Source organism: Lolium perenne, chromosome 2, assembly GCF_019359855.2.
Source record: "Lolium perenne isolate Kyuss_39 chromosome 2, Kyuss_2.0, whole genome shotgun sequence".
NCBI classification, from domain to species: Eukaryota; Viridiplantae; Streptophyta; class Magnoliopsida; order Poales; family Poaceae; genus Lolium; species Lolium perenne.
In genome coordinates this window covers 280,133,054-280,145,476 of record NC_067245.2, presented here as the reverse complement: position 1 = coordinate 280,145,476, position 12,423 = coordinate 280,133,054, and the positions used below count along the sequence as shown (strand labels likewise).

General features: G+C 47.6%; 1 protein-coding gene across 1 annotated transcript; it reads right to left on the bottom strand.

Annotated features, from left to right (window-relative positions):
- Nucleotides 1-8,776: 8,776 nt before the first annotated feature.
- LOC127336520 (iron-phytosiderophore transporter yellow stripe 1) lies at nucleotides 8,777-11,858 on the bottom strand. Its single transcript, XM_051363336.2, has 7 exons — nucleotides 11,332-11,858; nucleotides 10,971-11,140; nucleotides 10,718-10,815; nucleotides 10,502-10,636; nucleotides 10,210-10,399; nucleotides 9,980-10,097; nucleotides 8,777-9,876 (listed from the first exon to the last, which is right to left on the bottom strand). The coding sequence occupies exons 1-7, from the start codon at nucleotides 11,714-11,716 to the stop codon at nucleotides 8,945-8,947; spliced, it is 2,028 nt and encodes a 675-aa protein (XP_051219296.1). The 5' UTR covers nucleotides 11,717-11,858; the 3' UTR covers nucleotides 8,777-8,944.
- Between the last annotated feature and the right edge of the window lie 565 nt (nucleotides 11,859-12,423).

Below are 12,423 nucleotides of genomic sequence, written 5' to 3'. Positions count from 1 at the left end.
CGACAAAAAATAATATATATAGCAAAAAAAATCATTTTTTCTCGTCAATCTGCCTTCGTCGCCGCCGCTCCTCTCCGTCACGTCGCCGCCGCCGCCAACGCTCTTCACCGCCCTTCGTCACCGCGCGACCGACCCTCTCTGCTGCCTTCTTCGCACCCAGCTCGACCCTCCTTCGCGCAGGTGGTTGCGGGGATCCGTGACCGCGCCGCCATGTCTAGCCCGTCGCGGCCGACGGTGCCGCCCGGGGCGTCGGCGTCTGCTCCAGGGGCAACAGTGCTCGCGCCTGCTACGGTGAGGCCAGGGGCGCCCCCAGTCGCCGGCGCTGCGCCGTACCACGGCCCGCCAGGATTCCAAGGGTGGCTGGCCGGCGCCCCTATGCCGACGCAGCCTGCCCCTGCACCGCGGCCAAACACGGGGTTTCGTCCGCCCGCCCGCGCACCCGCTCCTCCGATGCACTACATACCTCCGCAGCAACCTTTCAGCAGTATTTTGGTCAGTTTTATCAGTATCCGCAAGTGGGGCAGCAGTACATGCCGCAGGTACCTTTGCCACAAGTCGCCCCTCCGCAGCCGCAGACTCAGCAGCCACCACCTCAACAGCAACCGCTTGCTCAGCCTGGTCAAGGGAAGAAAAGGCGGAAGAAGAAGGCGGTAGCCGTTGTGGGTTCGGAGGCGGGGGTCCGGCCAGTTGCCCCTCCTCTTGGGCAGCCCATCCTGGAGGCTATGGGACAGCCATCTGTGATTGCACCGCAGGGTATGACTGCCGCACCTCAGCAGATTCTTACAGATGCTCCAGCTCCTGTTGCACCCGGGAAACAGAAGAAGGTGGGACGTTGTTGGAAATGTGATGTGAATACTCATGGTACAAAGAGCTGCAAGGTCCTGCATTATTGTTTGGTTTGTGATTCTGGGATCATCCGACTATTAGATGCCCTATTCTGAAGGTTACGAAGCCCATGAGTTTTTTTGTTGGTTGCGGTAATGATGCCACTCTTGACCTGCAGCTCCCTGACTCGGTGTACAAGCCTCAGTTGATTGCTTCTGGTGCACCCAATGCTTTGGTTCAGGTGTCTGGTAAGGGGACAGTCACGGCGGCGGATATTCAGAGCCTCCTTGCACGTATGTGTCCTGGGAATCCCACCTGGAGATGGGAGGCGTCTCCACATGGGGAGAAGGCCTTTCTTGTTGGGGTTCCTACACATGATGATTTGGCGAGGATAGATGGCATGCAGATGAGTGTGCCCAAGGTTCAGGCACAGGTGCTTGTCTCTTCTTGGGAACATCAGGATATTGCTCCGGCCTTTGTTATGAAGCCAGTTTGGGTGCATGTCGATGGTGTCCCGGATTCTGTGAAGCACTTTCTTGGGCTGTGGGCTGTTGGGACTCTTATTGGTTCTACTCTTGATGTGGATTTATATACTCTTCGCAGCCAGGGGATTGCTCGCATTTTGGTGGCTATGCGGGACGTATCGGCGCTCTCGAGAGATAAACGTGGCTATTTGGAGGTGGTTGCTTTGCTACACCTCAATGGCTACAGATTTTGGTTTCGGAAGGAGGCGGATGGGTTCAATCCTGACTCACGATTTCGGCCTTTTTTCTGGAAAGATGGGGAGGAATCTGATGATTCCCATGGCGCGGAGGAGGAGCGACTAGAGGATGGTTCAGCGGAGGTTGCACCAGGGGCGGCGAACATGGAGGTGGATACCCGCCCTCCTACGCATACTACTGGTGCAACTTCGGCGACGGGTGCACAGCTGGCTCTGACTCCTTTTAATCACTCACCGGTGACCGATAGAGGACGGGAGATAGTGGCAAGGGCATGGTCCCAGACACCGCATCTAGTTGCTTCTCCACCACGGGCATCACAGACTCCTTCAGCTTCACGTGTTCGGACTTTTATGCAGGGTCGGACTAGGCCGGCTTCTTCTCCGTCGTCGAGTTTCGCGCCTCCGGGGGCAACGCAGCCATCTTCAGCTTCGAGGGTGGTGGCGGTGGAGCTGGCCTCGAGGGCTCCGTCGTCCGCACCACCACCTGGCGGCCTGCTGCCGCGTGGAGCGGTTCTGGAGGAGGAGGCGGCGGGCGACACCGCGCCGCTGTGCCACCAGGACGAGGAGCGGGGGGGGGGGGGGGGAGTGGCCTCAGCTGAGGCCGCGCCATGCGCGCCCACCGCTGTCACGTCGCCTCGCCCGTCGCGTGGCCTTGACGCCGGGAGGGGTGCACCTACCACTGTCGCTGCGGCTGCCTCACCTTCGGTGGACGCACAGCCACGCAGTGGCGTGGCTACCGTCGACGGGCAGCGGGCCTCGGACGCACTTCGGGAGACAGTTCCATCTCCACAGGCGGTGGGGACGCCGGGGCTGGGGCGTGGCCAGGACCCTTTGGGGTCGGCTGATGCCCCATCGTCTACGCCTACTACTCCAACAGCTGGTGGGTTGTCGAGGTCGGGGTCGGTGCGGGGGGCTTCATCGCCTCTTACCCCTGCATCACCTACCTCTTCACCCGCTTCGCCGATCATTCCTGCTTCGCCCACTTCTTCGCCGCGCCCGAGCTCTAATACACTGGTCCCCGCTCCGCATCATCCTCCCCTTACCGTCCCTCCTCCGGTCGTTCAGCCGACTTTGAGGAGGAGTGGGAGGTACGCGCTTTCGGAGGATGGGGCGGGACCTACCGATGAGGACGCCATGCAGAGAGCCATGCAACGCAAGGTGGAGAAGAACTTGGACACGGTAGTTTGATGTCTACGGGTGCTTCTATTCTTGTAGACAGTGTTGGGCCTCCAAGATCAGAGGTTTGTAGAACAGCAGCAAGTTTCCCTTAAGTGGATCACCCAAGGTTTATCGAACTCAGGGAGGAAGAGGTCAAAGATATCCCTCTCATGCAACCCTGCAACCACAAAGCAAGAAGTCTCTTGTGTCCCCAACACACCTAATAGGTGCACTAGTTCGGCGAAGAGATAGTGAAATACAGGTGGTATGAATATATATGAGCAGCAGTAACGGCACCAGAAAAGTGCTTTGCTGTCCAGGACTGGCGTGTAGTTGATGGTGGTGATATTGCAGGAAGTAAAGATGCAGTAACGAACATGTAGCAGAACAGTAAGTAAGCGGCGATAGCAGTATTTAGGAACAAGGCCTAGGGATTATACTTTCACTAGTGGACATTCTCAACATTGATCACATAACAGAATAAATAAATAGATGCTAGACTCTACACTCTCTTGTTGGATGATGAACACCACTAACTGTGTAGGATTACACGAACCCTCAATGCCGGAGTTAACAAGCTCCACAATATTTGATGTTCATATTTAAATAACCTTAGAGTGCATGACAGATCAACATAACCAAACCAAGTACTAACATAGCATGCACACTGTCACCTTCACGCTACGAAAGGAGGCATAGATCACATCAATACTATCATAGCAATAGTTAACTTCATAATCTACAAGAGATCACAATCATAGCCTACGCCAAGTACTACACGATGCACACACTGTCACCATTACACTGTGCAGGAGGAATAAACTACTTTAATAACATCACTAGAGTAGCACACAGATAAATTGTGATACAAAACACATTGCAATCATAAAGAGATATAAATAAGCACTTCACTATGCCATTCATAACAGTGAATAAGTATTCTGTGAAATATAGCCTAAGAGACCCACACGGTGCACACACTGTCACCTTTACACACGTGGGACAAGGAGTCTCTGGAGATCACATAAGTAAAATCCACTTGACTAGCATAATGACATCTAGATTACAAGCATCATCATATGAATCTCAATCATGTAAGGCAGCTCATGAGATTATTGTATTGAAGTACATAGGAAGAGAGATGAACCACATAGCTACCGGTACAGCCCTTAGCCTCGATGGAGAACTACTCCCTCCTCATGGGAGACAGCAGCGTTGATGAAGATGGCGGTGGAGATGGCAGCGGTGTCGATGGAGAAGCCTTCCGGGGGCACTTCCCCATCCCGGCGGCGCGCCGGAACAGAGACTCCTGTCCCCCAGATCTTGGCTTCGCGATGGCGGCGGCTCTGGATGGTTTCTCGTACCGTGGTTTTTCCGTATCGAAGATTTAGGTCAGGGACCTTTAAATAGGCGAAGAGGCGGAGTCGGAGGGTCGACGAGGCGGTGACACACTAGGGGGGCGCGGCCAAGGCCTGGGCCGCGCCACCCTGGCGTCTGGTGGCCCAGTGGCCCCCCTCTGGCCTCTCTCTGGTGTTCTGGAAGCTTCGCGTGATCCTAAGATGCTGGGCGTTGATTTCGTCCGATTCCGAGAATATTTCCTTACTAGGATTTCTGAAACCAAAAACAGCAGAAAACAGCAACTGGCTCTTCGGCATCTCGTTAATAGGTTAGTGCCGGAAAATGCATAAATATGACATAAAGTATGCATAAAACATGTAGATATCATCAATAATGTGGCATGGAACATAAGAAATTATCGATACGTCGGAGACGTATCATAGGTACGAGACATTCATCCAAGTCTTTCACTTCTTTTTCAGATTCTCGCATTTCTTCTAATTTGCTCAGTTTAGGAGTTTCGTTGGGTACTAGGCCTGACGAGGTTTCGGGTTCTGCCAATGTGTTGAGACAGACGGAGCTTGACCGTTTAACGGTTGCTCCGAATGACTCCACTGGGTTGGAGACTCCAGTTGATGACGATGATAGAGCGGATGACATCTTAGATGGTCAGCTCTTCTCGTCTATTATTGGTACTCTTACAGAGGTCGATTTGGAACACTCGGAGCTTAGTTCAATTTATGATCTAAAAGCTTCTGCACGTGGTTCCCGACCGTCTGCTGGTAAGAAGTCTCGTAGATATGGCAGAAATACTAAATCTACCAAAGTTTCTCGATGATTGGCATGTTTCGGAATAGCAGAGGTCTTGGAGACTTGGCTAAGCATTCTCACATTGCCGATGGTTGTAGAGATTATGATTTAGATTTTATTGCAATATCAGAGACGGGTAGACGAAATTTCTCACAAAGTTTCCTCGACCGATTGTCAGGCGGGATTAACTTTCAGTGGTTTTCTCGTCCGCCTCGTGGTAGGTCTGGGGGCATTTTACTTGGCGTCCGCGTAGACACAATGAATGTTCTTGCTAGTTCAGATGGAGAGTATCACATCAAACTCGATATCCAGAACAAAGTAGACGGTTTCATTTGGAGTCTGGTTGCTGTGTATGGTGCTGCCCAAGACGCTTTTAAGGCTGACTTTCTACGTGAGTTGGTAAATCTCGCAAAGGATAATCCGTATCCGATTTTAATCGGCGGGGATTTCAATTTGATGAGATTTCCTCATGAGAAGAGCAAAGGCCCTTTTGATGGACATTGGCCTTTCTTGTTTAATGCTGTCATTGATAGCTTAGACTTAAGAGAGGTTTTTATGTCCGGTCAACAGTTTACTTGGGCCAACAGCTTGCCTGAGCCAACATACGAGAAACTAGATCGTGTGTTGATGGATACCGAATGGGAGAATCAATATCCCATGGTGTCTGTCCGCGCCCTAGAGCGTATTGAAAAACTGTCTGACCATGCTCATATTCTCTTAACCACTGGGAATCCGCGTCATATTTGTAAACGGCCGTTCAAATTTGAACTAGGTTGGCTACAACGAGATGGATTTCACGAGATGGTTAAGAGGGTTTGGGAAAGACCAGTCAGGGGCAACAATCCGATGTCGAGATGGAATAATAAAATGCGCGCTATGCGTAAACATCTCGCGGGTTGGGCTGCCCATACGGCTGGTATTCTTAAGAAAGAAAAGATTTGCCTTTCACAAGTGATTGATGACCTAGAGGCCCTAGCGGAAGTGAGACCGTTATCCACGCAAGAGATTGACCTTAAGAATCAATCCAATGCGCAGATAGCGAGCCTTCTTCGCGAAGAGGAACTCAAATGGTATCAACGATCCAAGGCCCAATTCATTTTGGAAGGGGATTCGAATACACGATATTTTCATGGCTTAGCCAATGGAAGGCATCGGAAAAAACATATTCATTCTCTCATCCAAGATGAAGGGGTTATTGAAGGGCATGATCAACTCAAATCTTACATTACTAATTACTATAAGGATCTGTTTGGGCCTCCGGAGGAAAGTTCTTTCTCCCTTAATGAGGACCGCACGGACGATATACCCCAAGTTTCTCCAGAGGAAAATGGCCTCTTAACTGCGCCTTATTCTGAGGATGAGGTTAAGAAGGCAATTTTCCAAATGGAATGCAATAAAGCACCGGGTCTAGATGGTTTCCCAGCGGAATTTTATCAAACTTTCTGGGATACTATCAAATTGGATCTTCTAGATTTGTTCAGTGATCTTCACATAGGACAACTAGAACTATTTCGTCTAAATTTTGGTGAAGTAATTTTGTTACCGAAGGTTAATGAGGCAGAAAGGATTCAACAATATAGACCTATTTGCCTCTTAAACGTCATTTTCAAGATTTTCACGAAAGTGGCCACCATTAGACTTAATACGGTCGCGGATCATGTTGTCTAACCTTCTCAGACTGATTTCATGCAAGGAAGGAACATCCTTGATGGAGTGGCAGTTCTGCATGAGACGGTACATGCGATGCATTCCAAGAAACTTAATGGGGTCATTTTAAAATTAGATTTCGAAAAGGCATATGATAAGGTCAAATGGTCTTTCCTGCAACAGACACTCAGGATGAAAGGTTTTTCTCCTGAGTGGCGTGCTCTAATTTACGATTTTGTGTATGGAGGTAGCGTGGCAATTAGGGTCAATGATGACACCGGCCACTATTTCCAGACACGAAAGGGGTTACGCCAAGGCGATCTGCTATCACCAATGTTATTCAACATTGTAGCAGATATGCTGGCAATACTCATAGAGCGTGCCAAGTCTGATGGTCAAATTGAAGGTGTGATCCCACATTTGGTTGATGGGGGTTTATCTATCCTTCAATATGCCGATGACACAATTCTTTTTATGGATCATAATCTCGAAAAAGCTCGTAATCTCAAATTAATTTTAGCAGCCTTCGAGCAATTGTCGGGATTGAAAATTAACTTCCATAAGAGTGAATTGTTCTGTTTCGGCGATGCCCAAAACGATATGACTCAGTATACAGAGTTGTTTGGTTGCGGGCAAGGCCATTTCCCTATTCGGTATTTGGGTATTCCGATTCATTATCGGAGACTTACTCTTGCCGAATGGAAGATTGTGGAAGAAAGATTACAGAAACGCCTTAGTAGTTGGAAAGGCAAATTGTTGTCCCTAGGAGGAAGATTGGTACTCATTAACTCGGTACTAACAAATATGGTATTGTATATGTTATCATTCTTTCTTCTGCCGAAAGGAATTCTGCATAAACTCGATTATTATCGATCCAGATTCTTTTGGCAAGGGGACAGCGAGAAAAATAAATATCGATTGGTTAAATGGAATATAGTGTGTAGTCCCAAAGATCAAGGCGGACTTGGAATTCATGACCTGGAGGTTAAGAATTCTGCTCTGCTAGGTAAATGGCTTTTTAAGCTTCTTACCGAGAATGGGACTTGGCAAACTATTCTCCGGAGAAAGTATATTGGCTCGAAGACGCTCTCCCAAGTGGTTTGGAAACCCGGGGACTCTCACTTCTGGGCTGGTCTCATGGCAACGAAAAACATTTTCTTTCGTCATGGTACTTTTTCTATTAAGAATGGAGCACAGATACGTTTCTGGGAAGATGTTTGGTTGGACAATGCTTCCCTGAGTGAACAATATCCTGCTTTGTATAGTATTGTTCGTCACAAAGGTGATACCATTGCTACCGTCATGGCTACCTCACCTCCAAATGTGACGTTCAGACGGGTTTTACTTGGACAAAGGCTAACAGCATGGAATACTCTAGTTCAACGATTGGGTGATATTCAATTATCCCCTGAACCGGATGAATTTAGATGGAATCTTCATGTAGATGGCTCTTTCTCAGTTAAATCTTTATACAATGCAATCCTTCATTCTGATTTACCAGTTGATAATAATAAGAAAATTTGGAAGATGAAGATACCATTAAAAATTAAGATTTTTGGATGGTACCTTCGTCGAGGAGTTATTCTTACTAAAGATAATCTTGTTAAGCGGAATTGGCACGGAAATTCACGGTGTATTTTCTGTCATCATGACAAAACCATCAAACATCTATTCTTCCAGTGCAGTTTTGCGAAATCTATATGGTCAGTCATCCAAGTAGCGTCTACCCTGTATCCCCCGACTAGTGTGGCAAATGTCTTTGGCAATTGGCTTCATGGTGTTGATTCAAGGTTTAAGTTGCTTCTTAGGGTGGGGGCGCTAGCAGTTATCTGGGCGCTATGGCTATGTAGAAATGACAAGATTTTTAACGATAAAAACTGTTCTTTGTTGCAGGTCATCTACAGATGTACAGGTATTCTCCGTTCATGGTTACCTCTTCAGCGGGCGGAGAACCGAGACCTATTTACGGAGGTCTGTACACGGTTGGAGGCTACGGCGAGGGATACTTTTTCCCGACATGGGTGGCAGCATAGTCTACGGATTGAAGCTCCACACTCGTCTTAGGCGTTATATAGTTTATCGTCTCGATATGTATTTCGCCTTTTTTCATTTATTGCTCGTTCTGGACATTTGAAACAGCTGTGTGCATCCTGGTTATGCAGAGGCTGGATGTAATTGCTTATCAAAGTAATAAAACATCCTTTATCGAAAAAGTAAGCAATGCTCGGATCTTCATCAATAAGTAAAATAAATGTAAGGTATACTTATGCACCGTACAATGAAAGAAAAACATCAAGTTATTCGAGAGATCTGAAGTATAGAGACATAGAGTACATATGTATACACATCAATTCAGTAGACATGAATGATGGAGTAACCATACAAGATGCATCAATCATTCAATCACGCATGGTAAAGCCCCATACTCATGAACGTAACTATTCTCTAGGGTGCAGGTGTAAACTTCATGCAGATTGGTGGTTTAATCTTGGCAAGGGCAAGCAAGGATGAAGGAAACGTCCATATGCCATCCCCACATATCAAACCAGATGCAACTGCAGGGACCATGTAGCCAGCCTCTTTTTTGTTTATCTTGTTCCAGACAAAAACCACCAAACTCCCAACACACATATCAATAGCAAAGCTTCCGCCTACAAGGAATGGAACCGCCATTGCCATTGGAAGGGGAACATATTTCCTATACTTGTGTGGCATGACATCTCTTCCCATGCTGAGCAGTGCTGCAAATGCGAAAAATCCACCAGATAATGCTAGACAGTATTTTGGCAGCACTGAGAACCCCTCAACACCAAGTATTGCCATATTACGGTATATCAGTGCATACGGTGCCTTCCAATAGCCAGTCGGGTTGCCAATATCAAATGCCGTGTAGAAGAGCATGAACGTCAGGGGGGAGACAATGCAACCCATGACTGTCCCAATGGCTTGTGCCACCATCATTGATTTTGGTGATGTTTGAGTGAGATAACCTGTCTTAAAGTCTTGCATCAAGTCAGCAGATATAAGCACCAGTTGCTTCACCAATGTACCGGTAACAAGCCCTGCAACGACACCATTATCCCTGCCAGCCCAACCCGCAAAGATGAAGAGACTGATCTTTCCGTAGTTATAGCCCATGTTGATATCGGTAAGCCCCGTGCCATAGGAGTTGGCAAATCCAAGCATGGGGGCGACGGCATAAGCTATAACTACGTAGTACCATTTCACCTGTTGAAATATTATTGGCGTGGTAACCACTGCAATGATGCTTATCAAGGCATACCCGGTATATGCCATCCAAGCAGGTAGATTGCCCTTCTTGAATATCTCTTCACGCTGTAGCTCCTCAAGTGAGACTGTATTGTCCACATTTCTCACTGCAATTCATTCAGTTAACATTAGAATATCATATACATCCTTCTAAAATGGTAAATGTTGAAAAATTCATGAGCTAGATTTATGTTGTCCTTCTGTTCTCACCTCGATTGTCAGCACGTTTACCGCTAAATTGTCGATACATGCCCTTAAAAGTGATGCTAATAATTTTGGTGAAGTGGTAGAGTCCATCCCCTATGATCAGCGCGATACATATGAAGGCCTGAATGATGAGGAAATTTAACACTACTGACATACAATTTATCATTACACCTGATATCAATTTACAGAGATGTCACCAATGAGAAAAAAATATTATGGTACACAATAGATACCTTGTAACCGTACAAACTTTTCATGCTGCTTTCGGGTACATTTGCAGGGTACCAATCCCCCTTGTTTTTACTGATGAGTGGCCACAATATTCCATATGAAAGAATTGCACCAAGGAGTGTGGAGACATTTACTATATGCGGGCAAATCATCCCGGCACCGACGTATGTCAAGCTAAAGTCAAAGAAGAATCTGACAAAACAAAACACCGGGAGTGAAGAAAGTCTGCCTCACACCACATATTATGGCCATCGACAGTAAGAAAAGAAAATGTTAAAAGAAAGTATTACATACGTCTGCTTCCAGGCCTTCAGACCAAACGTAGGGAACTGAACAAATCCACAAGCATCGCCGCCGGTGTAGAACCACTGGAAGAAACTCCATACAAAGCTACCCCCAAAATATTTCAGAAAGCCACGGATTTGCTTCCTGCCATGGAAGGTAAGATCTTAATTTTCAATGTCTGAAAGGACGGTGCGACGTGCATAACTAAGGTTACAGTATACAAACTTTGAGTTCTTGTCTCCTTCACCAGTATGAAACCCGTTTATAAGAACAGCAGTTGCCGTCCCAGTTGGGTAAGTCAATTTATAGTCGACGACCAATACCTGTAAACATCATGGTTATTGTTTAGTGGCAAAGACAGGTGATCCTGGCACAGTTTCATAATCCGCCGTTGCTAGTCATTGGTTGCTTGATTTCTGTTCATTTAATTGCTTAGAATTGGGGAATATTCATTGTAGAAGCAAGAAGTGAGTGGCACCTTTCTAAGGGGAATCAATGTGAGGAGCCCCCCGAAGCTGCAAGAAAAGAGGAATGCCGTCATCCAGCCAATCCCTGGCTCCTTGTAGCTCCCCGGCCCGTTGCCCACCGAGTCGCCGGACAGCTCGTACGTGTTCTTGGTTAGACCAAGCAAGGTTGACCCGAACCCACCTGTAATACACCACTCACACAACCAGTTAAGTAACTTCTCAAGCTACAGCAAGACCACTAGCTAGGATAACTAGTAGTACGAAGCATTATGTTGATACAAAGATTAGGTATAATTGCTATCTCTTGGTATTAACATTTGTTTGTCAAAAAAAATATAGCAGGAAGACATGGCAGGTATATATGGCACTAACCGCCGAACGCGATGGTGTAGCAGGCCACTCCGCAGGTCTGGACGATGGTGTTCTCCTGTCGGGTGAAGGGGCGGGACACGATGCCGAAGCGGTCCAGTAAACGCGTCCAGCCACGGAGCGCGAGGAAGGAGAGCAGCGCGGCGGAGACGTTCAGCGTCGGTAGCATCCCGGTGGAGAGCACGATCTTCAAGACGATCACGGTGTAGATGAACCCGATGAGCAGCGCCGCGACCATGCCCCGCACCGTCAGCTCGTCCTGCCACCGCGGCACGGGCTCCAGCTCCCGCTCGCGCGCCGCGGCGAGCGCCGGGTCGGACTCCATGTCGCCCTCCGCGGCCTCGTGCTTCTCGATCTCCGGCTCGATCCACGTGCCGACGACGTCCATGGCCACTCTCTGATCCTTACCTCTCCGCTAGCAGCTGCTGCTACCGCTACCGTAGCACAAAGCCAAATGATCCAGAAATGTTTCTACAACCCGACCGAATTTTGACGAGCATTTGAGCCCCGAATTCGCTCACCAGGCGACCTGCGACAATGCAAGTCGGGGATTGAATCCTGATGTTAGTGATTGCCGATGGTATGGTATTATAGGGAATCACTGGGAAAAGTCCACTCTCTTACTTTTTCTTGTATCTGTAACCTAATTAAAGAACAGCCCCTATCATTTGCTTGCGTGTTGGAGTATTTCATTTTCTTTATATATTATAGACTTTGTAAGAGAATGCTGCCGACCAAGTACAGACGAACGCAAATTATTTTGTTAATTGCCTGCATCCCAACCTTACTATTAATATCTGGTAAATGATGTATCCCGGCAGAAGCTGATTGGCAGTTTATCATCATATTCTCGGGACAATGCGTTTTTCTTTTTCTTGAATGAGTAGTTGACTATGGATAATTGTTTTCAACGACTTTCGACTATGAAATATGAATACCCAAAGTGTGCTTAAAGAAAGAAAGATGACATGAAGACTATGAGTGGCGGCCCTTTTCGTGCCATATGATGGTAGTGAGTTCATCTGGAAAGTAATTAACAGGGCAAGGACTTCCATGAACCAATGGGGCGAAGGCTCTTAGCCTCTTATGGAACAC